We start from the raw sequence: 21,414 nt of genomic DNA on the forward strand, positions 1-21,414 counted from the left end.
AAGTTACCGTAATCGGGGCTCAGCTCTACTCGCGGTGTAAAGTGTGGGGCGAGTATAAGCAAAACGTTCGAGACTCGTAAGTCGATCCACACTACATGAATTTTGGCACGGCTGGTCTGGCGTAGACCCATTTTTAGGATTGAGTTAAAGTATATTCACATGTTTTGCACGCGTTATATTTTGCCTGCCATGAGCAGACCGCAGCATTGGCACGCATCAATTTAAAAATTCACGCTATGGGTTACACGCAGTTTCGAGTATTAGTTTTCAGCGGGTCGCATAACGGTACATCATGCGGTTAAACAAACTGAAGCCGGGATGTCACCATATCACCCAGCGCCCCGGGAGCGTGTATCACGCGAGTCAATCCTACGTTAAGGCGCACATAAAGTCTTTATGACGAGCGTGTGCCCACCGTAAAATACTGGGGCTATACGCTATACTCGTCTAGACTCTAGATAACATTATGACAAAGATCTCTCATAAATTCAGCCATCTGGCCAAGCACAAGAGCAGTTGTAACATTGATACACCAGTACCTCTATTACGAAAAACTTTCGAGTTCGTTTCGTTGCGTATTCAAAGTGTCATCGAAAAATTTTGTATGAAAAATTAAACAGCGCCCCCTATATTATAGCCGCCCTAGGGGGCGCTGTTTAATTTTTCATACTAAATTTTTATGGCCCCTAGGGCGGCTATAATATAGGGGGCGCTGTTTAATTTTTCATACAAAATTTTTCGATGACACTTTGAATACGCAACGAAACGAACTCGAAAGTTTTTCGTAATAGAGGTACAGGACTATAGGCTCACCACGTCGACGACCTCCTGGCGCACCATCTCCTTGAGGTCGTACCAGTGGCCATGGTCGATCCACTGCCGCAACAGCTCCAGCGGCGGCTGCGCTCCCCACTGCTCCTTCTGAGGCATGCTTAGATCATCCACGAATAATACACACTGCAAAAGAAAGGTGAAAATTGACAAGTGACATTTATTTGTTCCGCCAATGTTACACATACAAGCTGCGTAAATGTACGCGCACTAATAATGCGTCCGGTAAAATTTAATGTTCATAAAACCTTGTAAGAAGGCTCAAGGTCACCCAAAAGGCGATGGAGCGTGCCATGCTCGGAGTTTCCCTGCGTGATCAAATCAGAAATGAGGAGATCCGTAGGAGAACCGGAGTGACTGACATAGCCCGAAGAATCGCCAAAATCAAGTGGCAGTGGGCGGGGCACATAGCTCGTAGAGTTGATGGCCGCTGGGGCAGGAAGGTTCTTGAATGGCGACTACGAGCCGGAAGACGTAGTGTGGGCAGGCCTCCCACTAGGTAGACCGACGATCTGGTGAAGGTCGCGGGAGGTGCCTGGATGCGAGCGGCGCAGGACCGGTCTCTGTGGAAATCCTTGGGGGAGGCCTTTGTCCAGCAGTGGACATCTTTCGGCTGAAACGAACGAACGAAAACATTTAAGATATATTAAAAGAACTTTTGGACTTACCTTTTTACCCATAGAAGGTCCGAATACGCCTTTACGTCTTCTGTCTACTTTTGACATGATGATATCTTGGGTCTGTAAAATAAAATGTAAATTAATAACAAAACTATTTCTTAGTGATTGTTCCTATCATACATTTCAGATGAATATGTCAAAATTTGCGTTTTTGTACAAGCACTTCCAACCAATGTGTGTTACCAGTGATAACTTATGGCTCGGAAACGTGGCCTCTCACTATAGGCCTTATACAGAAGCTCAAAGTTGCACAGCGTGCTATGGAGAGGGCTATGCTTGCTGTTTCTTTGCGGGATCGAATCAGAAATGAGGAAATCCGTAAACGAAATAAAGTCGCTGACATAGCCCGACGGATTAGCAAGCTGAAGTGGCAATGGGCAGGGCACATAGTACGCAGAACTGACAGCCGATGGGGCAGCAAGGTTCTGGAATGGAGGCCGCGTACCGGAAAACGCAGCGTGGGGCGTCCACCTACAAGGTGGACCGACGACATCGTAAAGGTAGCAGGGAGGCGCTGGACGCAGGCCGCTACCAATCGATCAACATGGAAAGCATTAGGGGAGGCCTATGTTCAGCAGTGGACGTCCTATGGCTGAAATGATGATGATGAAATCAAAATTGTTATTATCTGGGGATACAGGCTAGAACTAGCTGGAATATAAGGCTCTACCATCCCACCTGGTTGGCCGTGGTCCTGGCGCTGAAGTTAATGGTGTTGGTGATGTACTTCTCCTTGGGCAGCGTGAGCAGGAAGTTAAGCACGAGCGAGGACTTGCCGGTGCCGGTGGGGCCCACCAGTAAGATGGGAATCTTGGACTTCACCATCTTGGAGACGAAGTAGCGGAGACACGCGTTCTCATTCGTCAGGATTATGAGCTCGTTCACCTTCAGTCAACCATAAATATTGAGGTAGTTAGTCAATTACCATAGACATAGAGACATGCATGGCAAAGGCGGCTAATAACATCACTTGTTCGCGAACTCAATAAAAAAAAGCCTGAAAAAACAGAGTTAAAGTTTCAAGTTCAATTCTTTATTGCTCCATGTTGGTACAAATTACTATTTAGTTTTCAAATCAGTTTTATGACAACAAGTTTTTCATTTAAGACCTTTTTATCACTAAAGCCATTAGCATTCAAGATATGAATAAAAATACTCCAGAGTCTCAGTTTACTTTAAAATTATTTCTCACTGACAAAATTAATAATTTACCTTCGCGTTAGCAGCCAAAGGCACTTCCTTCTCCAGATCGACCCAGGGGATCCAGGTGCCGTTGTTCCTCTTATCATACACGTAGTCGAACACCGTGTCCTTATCCTGGAACAGCTGGTTCTTGGTAAGCTTGAAGGACTTGGGCTTGGGGTAGGCCGCATTGCTGCCATCCAGGAGTTTGCGGAAGAACGAGTCGAATTGCTTGCGGCTGTCACCTGTATTTATTTAATCTTTAATGCCAATAAACTGGTACATAACATTGTCCCCAAGTCTTTTAGTTTGTATAGAACCAGTAGAACGAACGAAATTATTATGGTATTGTATGTTTCTTCGGATGGAATACAATCGTCATTGTTTGTAAAATAATTACCTGTGAGTGTAGCGCATAATCCCCACAATAGGCTAAAAACGAAGGTGCACTGCAACCACATTGTGCTGAACTGCGACTCGCCTTCGAGTAGGCACGTGAACAGACGCGTGAACGACTGTAAAAAAGACATACGTTCGATCGTTTTACAACTTGTCAACACAGATAGAAACGCGACAATAATGGTGGCGCCATTGTGATGTTAGTTAGTTAGGTTACCAAATAGCTACATTTACTGTTGCTGATAACAAATTAGTTTCAAAACCAAGCTGATACCAGATGGGGTAACTTCCTTAAGTCATAGTCATAGCAGACCTGTTCATCTCCGCGAGTTTGCATCGAAAACAAAACACGCGGGACGGAACCTACTGGGATATTAAATCGACAGGACACTCAAGAGCGAGCATTGACGTACGCACGTGTATACTTCACCCATTTGCATTGTAAAGAAAATAAACTATGTATGTGAAAACGGTGGAGTAATTAATACTGTGCAGTATTTTAACTGCCTGAATAATAATAGAAACACTAAATATAATTCATGCTTATTCATGTATTTCCTCCGCCATTTTCCGCAGTTTGGCACCTCACGACACACATCATTTTACCGAAGTCAGCCCTATGGCTTCGGCGCAGTACTGATCACTGACGTTTGTCAACAAAATGGTGTTCGATTCTTGAGACAAGCTAAATTACACCATATTGTTATCGACATTGAGCATACATTTTGTTAAATACCTTCGCGAAGAAAACCTTCTGTACTTATTATTATTCTGTGGTCATAGGTTCACACAACACTCACAAAGAACTGGTGGATCTCGCCGACCACGACGAAGTGGTGGCACTTGACGAGCATGAACTCGAAGATGGGCGGCACGAGCCAGTCGATGAGCTCCTGGATCAGCTCGAACTGCTCCGGGATCAGCTTCTTGCTCAGGTGCGTGTTGTACGACTCCAGGAACGCTCGCCAGCCTGAAAATTATTCAAGTAAAATTTTAGTATTTGTAGAATTATGTAGCCTTAACCAGTTGACCCTTCCAGATAAGCTAAAATATGTGTATGCTTGTGGGTTTACCACAATAGTTAGCGGGACGGCGGGAATGGAACTAGGGTTCTCGAATTATCAGAACATTGCAGTTAGGGTAATCGCCTCAAATACGTAAAATATGTTGTCGATAATTTAATTTGACTAATTTTGACTTCACATACCTAGTTGTTCAGGCTCCATGTAGATCATGCCACATCTGGACACCGTAGCCGGAGAAGCAAACTCCAAATCCGCTGGTTCGAAGATCAAGTTCATCTTGTTAGTCATCTAAAAACAACATTTAATGTAAGTTTATATAAGTATCTACACTAATATTATAAATCTGAAGAGTTTGTTTGTTTGTTTACTTGAACGCGCTAATCTCAGGAACTACCGGTCCGATTTGAAAAAATTTTCAGTGTTAGATAGCCCATTTATTGAGGAAGGCTATAGGCTATATACCATCACGCTACGACTAATAGGTGCAGAGCAAAAATGAAAAATGCTGCGAAAACGGGTTTTCACGCGTACGAAGTCGCGGGCACAGCTAGTGTTTGAATAAACGAAAACAGCTTTTGATCGTGCGTGGCTCACCTACTTTCGCATGTTGATGTTAAGATAATGATAATGAGATGATCTATCAACATAATATGACGAACATAGGATCGTCCAGTTTCGTTCGGGCCCAATATAAAAATAAATAAAGAAAAGAACCAGGACACCTTGCTCAGTGCCTAAATCCCATTATTTTTCAATAAACCGACTGCCTCAGCCAGGAACCGAACCCTTGACCCACCTGGATGATCTCTCCGCTCATGAGGCACAGCTTCTTGTTGTCGTCGAGCACGGTGTTCATGTTCTCAATCCACACGGCGTCCACGGGCCCGTCGAACAGGATCCACTTGCGGTCGCGAGTGATCGACATGGCGTACTCGCGGAAGGCTATGGCTAGGACTCCGTCGGACCTGTACACCATAAATTAAGTAATTTCAACAATGGATTTTGAACTTTAACTCCGGTATGCTAAGGAGTCATATCGGCATACGTCTAAAGGTAGCCTTTCGAACTAAGCGTCACAGACGCAGCGTCTTGAGCTTTGGTCTTAAAGGTAGCCTTTCGAAGCGAGTTAGTGACGCGGCGTTAGTGGCACAAGACCAAAGATAAAGACGCAGCGTCTGTGACGCTTAGTTCGAAAGGCTACCTTAAAGCGAGCAATAAAACTTGCAGAAGTTGACTTCCGCAAGCTGTCACCACTATGTAAATCTTACAGAAGTTGGCTTGTCACAGCTATTTACACAGTGTTAAACAGCTTGCGGAACGGGACTATTCCCACCTCCCGGTCCCACTGCTGCAACTCCTGTGTAGCCAAGATCTACAGCTTCCGTTAAAAAAAACTTCTGCAAGTTTTATTGCTGTTCTAAACCTCGCATTACAACACAAATTGCCTCTAAAGTTCAAAGTGAATTTTTGTGTTCATATAATCGCACGCCATGATTAGTAAGCAAAAGTGACAATGGGCTAGGGCACATACCACGCAGAACTAACGGCCGATGAAGCAGCAAGGTTCCGGAGTGGAGGAAACGTACCGGCAAGCGCAGTGTAGTCCACCCACATGATGGACAGACGACCTCATAGAGGCAGATACAAGCTGCTGGTCCAACTGGCCGATGATGATGAATGATAGTGATGAACGCGCCTGCGTCTGGCCGCCACTAAAGCCCGGTCTGTGAGCACGTAGAATTTTGTCCAATGACTCCAAGCTACCCATCCTTATCGCTCGCGCGTAATTATATTGGTGTCGCGACTGTGCGACGGGCGCCCGCAGTGAGTGTGCGAGCGCGACAGCAACATAATTACGCGCGAGCGATAAGGATGGGTAGCTTGGGGTCATTGGACAAAATTCTACGTGCTCACGGACCAGACTATAGTCCACTCACCACTCGTGCGAGGCGGGGTCGAAGCAGCCGTACAGCTGGCCCATGGTGATGGCCTTGGGGTTGAGGATGCGGTAGATGGCGAACTCCTTGTGGCGGCTTCATCAGCTGCTGGGAGGCCTGCGTCTGGCCGCCACTGGTCCACTCACCACTCGTGCGAGGCGGGGTCGAAGCAGCCGTACAGCTGGCCCATGGTGATGGCCTTGGGGTTGAGGATGCGGTAGATGGCGAACTCCTTGTGGCGGCTTCATCAGCTGCTGGGAGGCCTGCGTCTGGCCGCCACTGGTCCACTCACCACTCGTGCGAGGCGGGGTCGAAGCAGCCGTACAGCTGGCCCATGGTGATGGCCTTGGGGTTGAGGATGCGGTAGATGACGCCGAACTGCTTGTGGCGGCTTCATCAGCTGCTGGGAGGCCTGCGTCTGGCCGCCACTGGTCCACTCACCACTCGTGCGAGGCGGGGTCGAAGCAGCCGTACAGCTGGCCCATGGTGATGGCCTTGGGGTTGAGGATGCGGTAGATGGCGAACTCCTTGTGGCGGCTTCATCAGCTGCTGGGAGGCCTGCGTCTGGCCGCCACTGGTCCACTCACCACTCGTGCGAGGCGGGGTCGAAGCAGCCGTACAGCTGGCCCATGGTGATGGCCTTCGGGTTGAGGATGCGGTAGATGACGCCGAACTCCTTGTGGCGGCTTCATCAGCTGCTGGGAGGCCTGCGTCTGGCCGCCACTAGACCACTCACCACTCGTGTGAAGCCGGGTCGAAGCAGCCGTACAGCTGGCCCATGGTGATGGCCTTGGGGTTGAGGATGCGGTATATAGCTCCGAACTCCTTGTGGCGGCTTCATCAGCTGCTGGGAGGCCTGCGTCTGGCCGCCACTGGTCCACTCACCACTCGTGCGAGGCGGGGTCGAAGCAGCCGTACAGCTGGCCCATGGTGATGGCCTTGGGGTTGAGGATGCGGTAGATGGCACCGAACTCCTTGTGGCGGCTTATCAGCTGCTGGGAGGCCTGCGTCTGGCCGCCACTGGTCCACTCACCACTCGTGCGAGGCGGGGTCGAAGCAGCCGTACAGCTGGCCCATGGTGATGGCCTTGGGGTTGAGGATGCGGTAGATGGCGAACTCCTTGTGGCGGCTTCATCAGCTGCTGGGAGGCCTGCGTCTGGCCGCCACTGGTCCACTCACCACTCGTGCGAGGCGGGGTCGAAGTAGCCGTACAGCTGGCCCATGGTGATGGCCTTGGGGTTGAGGATGCGGTAGATGGCGAACTCCTTGTGGCGGCTTCATCAGCTGCTGGGAGGCCTGCGTCTGGCCGCCACTGGTCCACTCACCACTCGTGCGAGGCGGGGTCGAAGCAGCCGTACAGCTGGCCCATGGTGATGGCCTTGGGGTTGAGGATGCGGTAGATGGCGAACTCCTTGTGGCGGCTTCATCAGCTGCTGGGAGGCCTGCGTCTGGCCGCCACTGGTCCACTCACCACTCGTGCGAGGCGGGGTCGAAGCAGCCGTACAGCTGGCCCATGGTGATGGCCTTGGGGTTGAGGATGCGGTAGATGGCGAACTCCTTGTGGCGGCTTCATCAGCTGCTGGGAGGCCTGCGTCTGGCCGCCACTGGTCCACTCACCACTCGTGCGAGGCGGGGTCGAAGCAGCCGTACAGCTGGCCCATGGTGATGGCCTTGGGGTTGAGGATGCGGTAGATGGCGCCGAATTCCTTGTGGCGCGGCGGCGGCTTCATCAGCTGAAGCGCGCGCAGCGAGTCGGCCAGCGACTGGTAGGCCTGCGTCTTGCCGCCCATGGGTGGGCCTACCACCATGAACCCGTGGCGGACCAGCATCATCTCGTAGATCTGTAACGCGAAGCTCTCTCTGAACTCTTTGGTCATCATCTGATCATTTTATCTTCAGTGCTTGAGCAAGATCCTCTCCAATTCGCCAGATGGAGATGGAGAAATTGACCAATCCTTCCCATGCTAGCCATTTTAGGGACATATACGCATGGCCATAACCAAAACTACGATGGAGAAGAAAAATTACGGTAGCAAGTTTCTGAGCGTCAAATCAATGGCATACGCGCTACGACGCTTCTAGAAAATATGCCGGAATCCGTAAATTGTAACTAAAGCAATTGCAAATAAAACATCAAGTCAAGAGACGACCAATAGGAAACAGACAATAATTTTTGACCACTGTAAATTGAGAGGTTTATTTCTCACCTGTATAATCTTCTCCAGGTACCAGTCAGTTGGCTGCAAGTTGCGTTTTTCCAAGTCCTTATTGATGCACTTAAGCAGCTCGGCACGATCTGGCTGAGGGATCTCCACCCCAGGGAACAAATCGGAGTAGATACCCGCGAATAATGGCACGTCCTGAAGGATAAAAGTAACAGGTATTTCAAACGTTTCTCGCTTGAAAAAGTCACCCTTTAAAACTTAAAACCGTCATTTTGATTTCAAGTTCAAGGGGCTTAGTGTGAGTTTACATCAAACGTATAACGTAACGGCAAAAAAACCTATGAAAATTTTAGTTCTTGAAAGTCTCCGCTAGGGACGCTGTAAAACCATCATAGATTTAAAGTCATTTTTTACGCAGTCGATATCGAATACGTTCGATGTAAACTCACACCAAGCCCCTAGTTCATGAGTGTAATGTTTGCCAAGTATTTAGAAGTCACGGAATATACTGATAGCTCTCGCTCTGAGCGGGCGTACCTTTAAATGTGTCTAAGATATTTCACGTAAGCTGCAGAGCGTGATGTTCCACAGTATTTAATTTGTCCAAGACATCTATTGGCGGTCAAGTTGCCTACATTTTACCACGCGCCTTCCAAAGTCACAGCATTTACGCGCCACAGCTGCTCAGAGCACAGCATTTACGCAACGGTTTTGTTTGTGCCATAGCTGCTCTAAGCACAGCTAAAGCCCGGTCCGTGAGCACGTAGAATTTTGTCCAATGACCCCTAGCTACCCATACTTATCGCTCGCGCGTAATTATATTGCTGTCGCGACTGTGCGACGGGCGCCCGCAGTGAGTGTGCGAGCGCGATAGCAATATAATTACGCGCGAGCGATAAGGATGGGTAGCTAGGGGTCATTGGACAAAATTCTACGTGCTCACGGACCAGACTATAGTTTGCAGCGGTCACGTACCAAAGTTACTCCGAGCATATCGTGTACGTAGCGTCTCTTCGCTCCAGCTTGTCACTTTTGGTGGCTTTAGGAGTTCGTACCATCACAACCCAGGACCGAGCCGCCTGGAGACGCATGACGCGGAGGGCCGACCCCAAATGGGGCACACTGAAAACCAGCGCCGTGGCCTTCGTCACCGTGGGCCACGGCATATGCTGAGTGGGGTCCCGTTGCAGTGGTCATGTTGGTGAATGGGTGGCACTGCTCAGTTTACTCTTGTTTTTATTTTTTCTTCTTCCATTATTATGTACCACTGTCATGTCTATGTAATTGCCTGTATTTGTGTGATGTCCATTGTAATAAATGTATCTTTCTTTCTTTCTTTCAAATAAAATGGTAATGGGCCAGCAGGCAAAGAAGAAGGAGCCCGTACCATCATTAACCGCTTGAGTCCCAGCCGGCATTCATTAATGTCATAACAATTGTTTATCTATTGTGTCTAGATTCGCGGGCCTTGGAGGATTAATAGCATAGTTTAGAAATAGCTGCTGCGAGCTCTCACCTGCGACAGGAACTTGGGCATGTTGACGTCGATGATGGCCCGTAGCACGAGCTGCGCCTCGTCTTTCTCGGGGTAGTTCTTCTTGAGCGCTCCAGAGGCCAGCAGCACGGATTTGACGGCTCGCATGCCGTAGTCGTAGTGGTTTTGAGATGACAGCTGTTCCGAGCACAGCTTGTATGCTTGCACGATCTTGCGCGCTAGCCTGGACGGGACACGATGACGGTCGAAATAAGTCAAATAGTCTTCTGGCACAGTTTTGAGACCTCGACAGGGAAATGATTGCGATATTCAATAGTTGTCTCCAAATATCATAAGTTTTGGAGCATTTGTTCTTAGCCAATGATTCGTTACGACAATCAGGCGGACTGATAGTTTGACGTGCCTTCCGAAGCAAGTAACGTGGACAATTAAGGACAGTTTGACAGTTGAATTTCTTATTTTGATTTGATTTCTTATGTCAATATATTCAAGGTCTTTACCTCTTCATCAATAAATGTAAAAGTGATCACTCGATAAAAGTACAATGAAATCATTTTAAGCTAATTAGTATACACGGTAAAATCAACTCACGGGCCAGCGCAGACGAAGCCGTTGGAGTAGAGCGTGATCTCGCCGATCATGGCGTAGTCCGGCACCATCATGGCCACCGTCCGGAACAGCACTTTGAGGTTGTCCGGGAGCTCCGTACGTCCGGCGTAACTGGGTATAAGTATGATTATATTATAATAAATCCATTGCCAACCTGACATGCCTGCCACAGTTGACAAATGAATTTTTAAAGTTAAAAACGAACGAGTTGAGTAAAATCAATGAAGGCTATCGTTTTTATACTTAACAGTTGGCATCACTGGCGATTGAAATGACCCTACTCTACCGTGGCGCCACCCTGGTGAGTGCAAATGTCTTCGCACTACTACCACTAGCACTTACATGACCTTATTCTACAGTGGCGCCAACTGTTGAGCACTAAACTGTAATAGCCCTCATTGAAAACATTAGTTATTTTGTTGAAAAACTTCCTCACCCAGGATTCATAGTAATAAAGACGGAGCAAGTAGGATTGAGGCTGATCTCCGTGCCCTCGAAGACGAAGCGCTTCTCGCGGCGCAGGATGGCCAGCTGGATGGACAGTATCTGCTGCGCCACCACCGACAGCACTTCCAGGTCGATCCGGTTGAACTCGTCGAAGCACGCCCACGCGCCTGACTGGGCTAGACCCTAGCGATTGGTGAAATGTAATGAAATCATCATTTCATTAACAGGATGGACTGATCTAGGGATGTTATGGATATGTAGTTTCGGTTACGGATACGGTAACGGATATATGAATAATATTATACCGGTTTCGGTTACGGATGTTTTTTTAATTTCGGATATCCGAAAGTTTCGGTTACGGTTACGGATATCTGTGCTTTAGAATGCAATTTGCTAGTTGTTCAACACGGTTCATTCATGGCCGCACACTTTACATCGAATAAAAAGTAATAAAAAATAAAAATTCATACTAGATAGCATTATAAAGATAAATCAGGCTGTTATGCCTTTACATATAACTATTTAAACTGCATACATCCGAAACTATCCGAAACTTTTGAATCGGTTACGGTTACGGTTTCGGATATCCGAAAGTTTCGGTTACGGTTACGGATATCCATAACATCTAGCTGACCATAGGCCTCCTCCAATGATGTCCAGATTGGGCAGTTGGCAACGGTCTGAATCCAGCGCAATCCTGCAACCCTTACGAAGTCATTTAAGGGTGGACATCCTATGCTGCACTTGCGGTACATGGTGTCCGTTTCAGAACCTCGCTGCCCCATCGATCATCATTTCAGTCACAGGATGGACTACTGACCATAGGCCTCCCCCAATGATGTCCAGATTGGGCAGTTGACAACGGTCTGAATTCAGCGCATTCCTGTAACCTTTACGAGGTTATTTGACTACCTTAAGGGTGGACCTCCTATGCTGCACTTGCCGGTAAGTGACCTCTAATCCAGAAACCTTTCTGCCCCATCAGTCGTCAGTTTTGCTTGCTTTGTGACTCAGCTTGCTAATCCACAGTCTATATCTCCGCTACTCTGAGCCATGGTATACAGCTTTCGAGGGTCTTCAAGAATCATCTAGCAAGATAGCAGTTCTATGACTTTAATGCCTGTTTTCACCATCAATTCCTAAGTTTTAAGTGACCCCTATGGTAACACATCGCAGGAATTTTGTTTTCAAAGGGGTCACTTAAAAATTGGGAGATTGGTGGTGAAAACGGGCATCAGTCTCCCGAACAAGCCAGTTTCCAAAAAAGCCAACTTTAATTTATAGTATAGTCTAAGTCAGTCGTACCTTCGGTTTGTAATCGTGGTGCAGTAATTCGTTTCACGGCTTCTGCCGCTTCTTACAAGTAACTGCACTCAGGAGGATTTGATGAGTGCTGCTGACAACGCCACTCTTGTGGCGGAGTTTTGGGCTGACACTGTGTAGGTTTGTTGTCGACACGAAAAGAAGAAGTCGTACCTTGAAGAACTTGCCAAGCGCCTTGTAATCCAGGCCGTCGGAGCAGTTGAAGACGACGCACTTCTTGGCGACCGCCTTGGCCAGGTCCTTGGTGGTCTCCGTCTTACCCGTGCCAGCGGGGCCCTCAGGCGCGCCGCCAAGATTCAACTTGAGAGCACTCATTAGGGTTCTGTAGGATAAGAAAGTAAATATTCTACGGCATCCGAAACTTATTCAAAATGTTACCTAGAGTCCAGCATTATGAAGGCTACTGTATTTGCGCTCGCCGATATGCGCCAATGGTATTTTGTTACAATGACCAACAAGGTCTTGTTACTCACGTTACAATGACCAATAAAGTCTTGTTACTCACTAGTGACTAAGAAAATAGCGCCAACTGGTGGGCACTGAAGCCAAAAGAGGGCCAAATGCGATAGTTCCATTTACCAAGTTGGCGTCAATAGGGCAGTTGAGCACAAATACTTAATACCATTAATTCACAATTTCAAGTTCGCTAAAAGAATACTTCAATGAATCAGAAGACAAGTTTTGTAGTTATTTTGTTCGTCAACTGATTGGAAATACTCTAACCGTATTCAACGAGGAGTACCTACCCAGAACCACCCTCTACCTTCATAAGTTTTTTTGACCATTGAATGTTAACCATTTAAATTATTGTGATCAAAGCCCGCACAACGTTACCTGAAGCAGCGATCAGTAAGCGGCGTAGCAACCAATCGGCCAATATTGCCCAGGTACTCGAACCCGTATTCCACCTCGGTAGTGATCATGGAGCAGGACATCTTGTCACCGCGGAAGTAGTAGCGTAGCTGCGAGATCCAGTTGAAGTCCGTTATGTCTTGTACATTCTTGCTGACCATCTCTTCTAGGATCGAACGACCTGGAGGTGGAATAGAAAATGAAATGACGTGCGACATGAGATACGGACCGATGCATGTCCTATGTTCTACCACAGAATAATAATAAGTACTACGTACAGAAGTTTTACTTCGCGAAGGTATTTAAAAAAATGTATGCTCAATGTCACTAACAATATGGTGTAATTTAGCCTGTCTCAAGAGTCAAGCACCATTTTGTTGACAAACGTCAGTGATCGGCACTGCGCTGAAGCTATAGGGCTGACTTCGGTAAAATGATGTGACGTGAGGTGTCAAACTGCGGAAAATGGCGGAGGAAATACATGATTTAGCATGAATTATCATGAATAATATTAACTACTTACTCGTATTTACCTCTCAGTGTCTTGAGGCAACTTAAAAAAGTACATTCTGTGTTTTTATTATTATTTAGGCAGTTAAATACTGCGCAGTATTTAGTACACCATTTTCTTTATTTTCTTCCATCATACACAAGAATACGCGTGCGTGAGTTAATGTTCGCTCGTATGTGAGGCCTTGTCGAATAGTATCCTGTAGGTGGGCCATCGTGCGTGTTTTGTTTTCGATGTAAACTCGCGGAGATGAACAGGCCTGGTTCTACGTAATTATGACGTAATTCCATATAGCAAAGCAAACATACCTCTGACGATGATAAGCCCAACCTGTGCCGAAACCGTCCTAAAAACTACATATCGATAGTTATTTGCCTCGGGACACGAATCATATTTCCATATGCTCAGGCGAAACCGTAATCGTTATAAAGGTAACTCCTCCACCAGTTTCATTAGGCCGAAAAAAGCGAGAAGAAACTGGAGTCAATAAAAGCCCAGATTGTCTGGACTGGCAAAATAAACGCTTATTGGTGTAGAGTTACGGATCGTTGGCAGAATTTAGCTTTAGGGACGAAGAATCCCAACTCAATCGTACAGTCGTCAGCGGATGAGACTATAGTCTGGTCCGGGAGCACGTAGAATTTTGTCCAATGACCCCAAGCTACCCATCCTTATCGCTCGCGCGTAATTATATTACTGTCGCGACTGTGCGACGGGCGCCCGCAGTGAGTGTACGAGCCTGATAGCAACATAATTACGCGCGAGCGATAAGGATGGGTAGCTTGGGGTCATTGGACAAAATTCTACGTGCTCCCGGACCAGGCTATAGATACCATCTTCATCAGCTTTCTGCAGCAAAATCATCCTTATCACAAGGACACAAGACACACCGTGCACGTCGAGCACGATGAGCGCCTCGACGGTGATGCGGTTGCCGGGCTCCAGCTCGCCCTGCACCAGGTACACCAGGCCCGTGATCTGCGCCGTGCTGCGCTCGACGAGTTCGGGCAGGCTTTGCGTCTCGATCGCTTCGATGGCCTGCGAAAATGCATAGATACAAATCACGCTACAGGCGCTACAGCCGTAGTGCATAATAGAAAATTATTGAGTCTGATTCTTGAGTGAAATGGAAGCTGATTGTCAAACAATAGTGACTGAGTTTCTTGCGCTGCTTCTTCTCAGCACTGGCCCATTTATTGTCCCGAAGCAGTGGTAGGGTTAATATTGGGACGTGTAAAAGCGCTTTTTAAAGCCTATTTGCAAAAATAAATGAATTTTATGAATTTATGAATTTTAAACAAAAAACTTAATCGAATTGGTAAAAAGATTAACATGGAACTTTTAATTCGTTATTTTAAGTTGAAAACCAACCTATCCCTGATGGATGAGAATGCCTTATGGCATTAAATTCGCCTAATGTTAATATTTTTAGCATTGAAGATTGAAGTATAAATAAATAAATCCCTCAGAATTTGTGGGGCTTCTACGTAACACTATTATTGAATTCCGGGTCTATTTGTCACTATCGAGCGATATACAGGCATCTCGTGAGAACGATGGAAACGTTCCGAAACTTCGGATAACTTTTTGGGGAGTAGCTCCGTCGTTGTGTCATTCAATCACATCAAAAGGCGGAGACGTATCAGTGTTTATTGATTTGTGATTCAAACGTAATAAACTTATCCCAACAGCTTATTCATCAAGCTGGGACCATTATATTCCGGCCTTAGGCAGTTCCATTTTTTAACCGACTTCAAAAAAGGATGAGGTTCTATGTTCGGCTGTATGTTTCAAGTTATTTACAATTTATTTTGAGAAGCAACTCTAGATGCTAAGAAATTTTAACAACTATTTGGACCATATCGTTACTGACAGTAGCTTCACAGTTCATTTATGAAAACCTTTTATATGTTCGCAAAAATATAGAGCAATTTACTAGAAAGAGTGATTTACACAAGTTCAATACAAGAAACAAAAATAAACTTGCCGTTCCAAATTTCAGACTGCACAAGATTGGTAATTCATTTATGGGGAAATGTATTAAACTTTTCAATAAATTACCACAAACTGTTGTAGAATTGCCCATTCATAAATTTAAAGCACATATCAAAAGCACCTTAATGAAAAAGGGCTACTATAAAGTTGATGATTATATAAAGGATAAAAATGTTTGGAATGTTTAACTGCCTAGCTCGCATTAATACTTATGACTATAATTTGTATATTTTGAAGACTGTAAAACCTTGAAAAGGAGGCTGACAATAGTGACTGAGTTTCTTGCGCTGCTTCTTCTCAGCACTGGCCCATTTATTGTCCCGAAGCAGTGGTAGGGTTAATATTGGGACGTGTAAAAGCGCTTTTTTAAAGCCTATTTGCAAAAATAAATGAATTTTATGAATTTAAATTTTTATTTTATATTAATGCAGCTTCATGCTCCGGTTATTCGCTATGAATACCTATAGCGCAGGAGTCACACTGGAAGGCATATTACATAAATTTACCTACCTGTTATTAGCTTATTACTAACACTAGATTAAGATTATCATGTTACTAACACCTATGGATCTATGTCTGAAATAAACGTTTTATTATTATTATGTTTGTACGCTTTGGAGCTCACGGGTCAAAAGTGGCCCGGTCCTTTATAAGGCTTGCGTGGGGATACAGATCCAACACGTAGAGGCCGTTTTAAGCGCAAAATAATCGACAAAAGTGAAAGTGGTGCACTTAGGCCTCAGCCTCGAGTTTAGCGGGCAGCGGGGCGGGAGCGGGCAACGAGCGGGCAGCGGCGCTTTTGCCCACAATAAATCGAGCGTTAGGAATAAATTTGAATCGAAATAAAATTGTCGCCGTTGTTCAAACATTTCGTTTGCGAATAAAAACAAATATCTCGACAACACAACCCCGAACACAACATGTCGCCGCTAAAGCGCCGCGCGAGCTGCCCGCTTGTTTCGAGAACGGGTCTGCGTTGCCCGCCACGCTCCCGCGCCGCCGCCGCTCCCGCCCCGCTGCCCGCTTAACTCTACGCTGAGGCCTTATAGGGATGTTTCCTGAGTCAAAAAGCAAGTTTTAATTAGTCCGTCAGTTAACTTATTAAAAAATACTCTACACGTATTTTTCACTTTTTCAAACTAATGAAAATTTAAAGAGATAAGAGATATTCATAAGAAGAGGCCCGTGACGTCAATGCGTGCATAAAAGTGCCGCACGTTGTGACGTCGTGCGGAACTTCAACGCACCATAACTATGTAATTATTTGTTAGATTGACAAATAAAAATATACGTGTCCAATATTTTTTGATATTTAACATGACGGTCTAAAAAATTTTTTTAAGAAACTAGCCTATTATGAACGTACCTCGGTGGTGTACTGCACGCAGGAGCCGGCCTGCACGATCTGTCCGGGCCACACCAGCACCCAGTCTTCGCGCTGCGTCAGCGGGTACGCCGTAATGGCCTCTGAGGCCACGTCGCGCAGGCTCACGATCATCTGCTGCTCTAATTGCTGTAGCCAGCGCTCCACCATGCCCTGGATAAACAAATATACTTACGAGCAAAAGTATGGAACCACCCTCTTGTAATTTGTACCGAGCAATCTTAAGAACGAATGACTCTGTATGTATCTGTGGTATCAATTTAAAGTTTACAATATCACCTTTTTGTCGGCCGTTTGTTGTAGTGGTTCGAAACGGACTACTATTCCGGAGGTAGCGGGTTCGATTCCCGCATAGTACAAACATTTGTGTGCATGAACATATTTTTTTGTATTGGACTGGGTGTTTTCTATGTATAATAAGTATGTATATACAAAAAAAAAAAATTTAAGTATATTCATATCCGTTGTCTAGTACCCATAGTACAAGCTTTGCTTAGTTTGGGACTAGAAGCGCAGTGTAAAATGTCCAAGGATATTTATTATTATCTGTCTTCAATTAGACATTTAGATTTTGTGATCGCTCGAAACAAATAGGATGATTCCATATTTTTGCTCACGAGTGTAGAATCAGACATCCCATATTATGAGTATAGATGCAAACTGGAGTTTCAAGATGTGGTGCTGAAAAAAACGCCAGCCCTAATACTTCAATCACTCCAACGCGTAAAGGTCACGCGACCCATGACAGTTCGCGCGAACTGTCATCGACTGCATCGCTACAAAAACTCACCGTGAGCGAGGGCCCTTAGTCATGATAAGTAAGGCCAATCTTACACGGATAGTTTGAAGCAGTAGTATCGAGTATCGACAACTTCAAACTGCGACTATGTAGAAATCTACACTATTCCACGAACACAATTAACCACTCGAGTAGTTCTGACTGCTTGGATTGGCAGCACGGTTAATTCAGTATGATTGCAAGAGCGGTCCGTGTATGGTGGACCGCTCTTGCAATCATACTGAACCAATCAAAATCAAAAATCAAAATCAAAATTATCTTTATTTGTTTAGACTAATTAAATTAGTTCTTGCAAATCGTCAAATGCTCTTAAGGAGCCTATACATGTCTCATTCTTTTTTTGCCCTACCAGCGCTTCGAGACAAACATTTGGCAAGTGCTGAGAAGAAGCGCCGCAACAAACTCAGTCACCACTGTCTGCCGGTTTAAAAATATAAAAAAATATAAAAAAGTAGGAAGTTACATACATTCAGAAGCAAGTTACTTACCACGCGCTCCCGTTGATAGAAGGTGGCCTTTAAGACGCCCATCTAGCACGAGACCGCGTGGCAGTTTTGAATATATTTCTTTAGTGCCGTGCTAATTTCTAGGTTAATTGTTGCGTTTTGATACATATATTTTATGTCAGGTATATCTTTCCTTGACCAGTCCCCGAAGGCAGCGCCTGTTCACAGACATGACGTGTGAACCAGCCATCGCTTCACTCGACCATATTATAGGGAATGTAACGACCCGCCTCACACGCCACTACCCCAGAGACATTTTAGTGAGCATGACAAGTCTAAGATATCCTTCTGGCTAAGTGCCAGATATAAAACTATTTAGGAGACAGGCAAGAAAACTCTAGAGAGAAAAGCAAGGCACCATAACAAAACCGTGTGGTAGTTTTAAATAAATTGTATATACTTATATCAGGCCTGTTCATCTCCGCGAGTTCACATCGAAAACAAAACACGCACGATAGCCCACCTACTTACAGGAGGCGATTCGACAAGGCGTCACATACGAGATACGAGCGAGCATTGACACACGCACGCGTACTCTTGTATTATGGAAAAAAATAAAAAAATACTGTGTAAAAAATACTGTGCAGTATTTAACTGCCTAAATAATAATAAAAACACACAATGTACTTTTTTAAGTTGCCTGAAGACACTGAGAGGTAAATAAGTGGTTATTATTATTCATGATAATTCATGCAAATTCATGTATTTCTTCCGACATTTTCCGCGATTTGGCACTTCACGTCACACATTAGTTTGCCGAAGTTCGCCGAGCCAGCTATTGTCAATAATTATAGGTGTCAAACAGGATAGGGTCTTTGCGCTGGTTTTCGTCCAACTATCGGAGTTGCCAACTTTGTGATCTTAAAATACCCTTACATAAATGTATCATATTATTTTATGTCGTTCGAGTGCTCATAAAGGCAGTCAACTAAAGTCCATACTGCAACGCACACACAATCCGCGCCGTAACGTAAACGCCTTGCCTCGCCGATGACAGCGCGCAAAGGGCAATGACAGCTCGCAAAACACTGACGTATATCAATGTCTCATGGACTTGGCGTAACTTTAAAATAAACGTACTCGGTACATTACGCACACACTTACACGCATTATAAATACATACACGATTTAAGAAAACAACATGGCCGCAATATAGGCAATCAGCTGACAGGTATTTGTGTGTGTGTGTGTGTGCGTGTAGTTGTCAGCTACTATAAATATGTTGTTTTCTTAAATCTTGTATGTAGGTACCTACTCGGCACAAGTCAGGTAGTTAGTGACGTCACATGAAAATGTTGCCAGAATGAGTACTGACCAAACATTATCTATTTCTTTTTTTTTATACATCACCAGGGGTAAGTTAGAAAGAGATAAACAGCTGTTTGTCATTAATTTGTCGAATTTTTGTATAGATCTATATTTCCTCTCCACTATTAACTCCATGTCACAAAAGGCGATACGTTGTTGATCCCTTTCCGAGTTGATTTGCCTGCTATATGACCTGAGCTATGCTTTAAAAAAATGACCCTTAGTCATCTAAGATTTAATTTTGTATGAAGAAGTTTAATTAACACTTAAAATTGTGTTTATAATGCTATCAATTAGACATACGTGCCAAAAACTTTTCCTGTCAGCACGTTTCTTTTCTAGCGCGATGATGATGATGATTTCTGCAATGTACCGGTGACCGGTGTATGGCCGCGCATTTACGTAATTTTTTGGAACTCACTACTTTTTAAATTACATTTTCATTTATTTATTATTTTTATTTTCTTTATTAGGAAAACATACAGCTTATATTATGATACATGTAGAATAAAAATAATAAGTCTTACACAAGCCTATGAGTTTTCAATATTTAGGTAGAACTGTTGCTTAGGCATTATAGATTGCAACAAAACTAGCGCGGGATGGCTACTGCCTTCTGTGAATACAATACTTTGCATTCAAATTTTACGCATGTGTTTATGGCAGCTCAGTGAAATGGACGAAAACCGAAGTTAGATAGAAAACCAGCACAATGACCCTACTTTCAAAAATTAATATTGCGATTTTATAAATCACTTAAACAACTTTATATTAATTTGCGGTACGAAGTACGCCGGGACAGCTCGTAAAACAAATTCATTATTTACATATTACTAATTTATCAACTTTGTTCATTAGTTGTTCGTTTTTCGTTTGGGTTAGACCAAGAGCCGAATGCAAAAAATAAATGTTACTTAATTATATTAATTCTACAAAAAACGGACGGACGTGTGCAAGTCTAATAGCCATATACTTGGTTAACTCATTTTAAAAAGTGCACAAAAACGTTCTATGTTTTCATTTCGTATGCGATGCTACTTAGGTATAGTAGATTTTTTAATTTTATGTTTGAAAGCTTTTCAGCGTATTTTTTTTAATAATGAATTTCAATTTAATACCTCTACGCGTACATGAGGAAATAAGTAGAAACTTTAAATTTTTTTCAAAAATATTTAAAAAAATCTGCTTACAAGATCTCGTTCAAACCAATTTTCGTTGGAAGTTTTCATGATGTACAATGTTATGTACATACATATAAAATGATGTTAGAAACCTTAATATCATTTTTAAAGACCTATCCATAGATACCCCACACGTATGGGTTTAATAAAAACCAAAATGTATTGCTTTTTTCTATATTAATTTGTGTGAAAATCTTAATGCTGTTCACAGAATACATCTACATACCAAGTTTCATCAGTATTTTTCTTATAGTTTCGGAAAAAAATGGCTGTTTCATACGGACGGACAGACAGACTATATGACGAATCTATAAGGGTTCCGTTTTTGCCATTTGGCTACGGAACCCTAAATACCGTATCAAAATCTGTTGCATAGTTTTAAAGATCTAAGCATACATAGGGACAGACAGACAGGAAAGCGACTTTTTTTATAATTATTACGTAGTGATGATGGGCATATAGACCAAATAAAGACATTTTGATTTAAGGGGGGGACATCGTAAGAGCCATTCACATTTTTATCAGAAAGTTAATAAATTAATATATTTAGGTTTTTGAAATCTAAAACAGCCAGGAAATCAAAGAGGCAAACATGATACCTTTGTGATTTTATAGGAATTTTATTGTAAAACACGGTCATATTAAACTTTTATAAAAAAATCCAGTGGTAAATGTTTTTTTCGAGAAAAATTTTTTCTAATCGTGTTTTCGAAAATATCATCCCATCACACATACGTTCTGTAATACATAATATTGAAAACTGTGCGAAATATCGTCAATTGCAG

General features: G+C 44.2%; 1 protein-coding gene across 1 annotated transcript in view; it reads right to left on the minus strand.

Moving 5' to 3' along the window:
- LOC135074791 (dynein axonemal heavy chain 3) overlaps positions 1-21,414 on the minus strand; it is a 111,827-nt gene that overhangs the window by 61,699 nt on the left and 28,714 nt on the right. Inside the window, exons 16-32 of the mRNA XM_063969171.1 lie at positions 16,818-16,988; positions 14,347-14,494; positions 12,928-13,126; positions 12,247-12,415; positions 10,760-10,953; positions 10,306-10,434; positions 9,736-9,937; positions 8,262-8,414; positions 7,672-7,895; positions 4,914-5,082; positions 4,300-4,405; positions 3,893-4,062; positions 3,094-3,208; positions 2,724-2,938; positions 2,190-2,396; positions 1,500-1,571; positions 814-957 (exon numbers count right to left, since the gene is read on the minus strand). Of these exons, the coding sequence (XP_063825241.1) occupies positions 814-957; positions 1,500-1,571; positions 2,190-2,396; positions 2,724-2,938; positions 3,094-3,208; positions 3,893-4,062; positions 4,300-4,405; positions 4,914-5,082; positions 7,672-7,895; positions 8,262-8,414; positions 9,736-9,937; positions 10,306-10,434; positions 10,760-10,953; positions 12,247-12,415; positions 12,928-13,126; positions 14,347-14,494; positions 16,818-16,988 (2,787 nt within the window). The remainder of the gene's footprint in view (positions 1-813; positions 958-1,499; positions 1,572-2,189; positions 2,397-2,723; positions 2,939-3,093; positions 3,209-3,892; positions 4,063-4,299; positions 4,406-4,913; positions 5,083-7,671; positions 7,896-8,261; positions 8,415-9,735; positions 9,938-10,305; positions 10,435-10,759; positions 10,954-12,246; positions 12,416-12,927; positions 13,127-14,346; positions 14,495-16,817; positions 16,989-21,414) is intronic.

The sequence above is a fragment of the Ostrinia nubilalis genome, chromosome 9 (genome assembly GCF_963855985.1).
Source record: "Ostrinia nubilalis chromosome 9, ilOstNubi1.1, whole genome shotgun sequence".
Classification (NCBI taxonomy): Eukaryota; Metazoa; Arthropoda; class Insecta; order Lepidoptera; family Crambidae; genus Ostrinia; species Ostrinia nubilalis.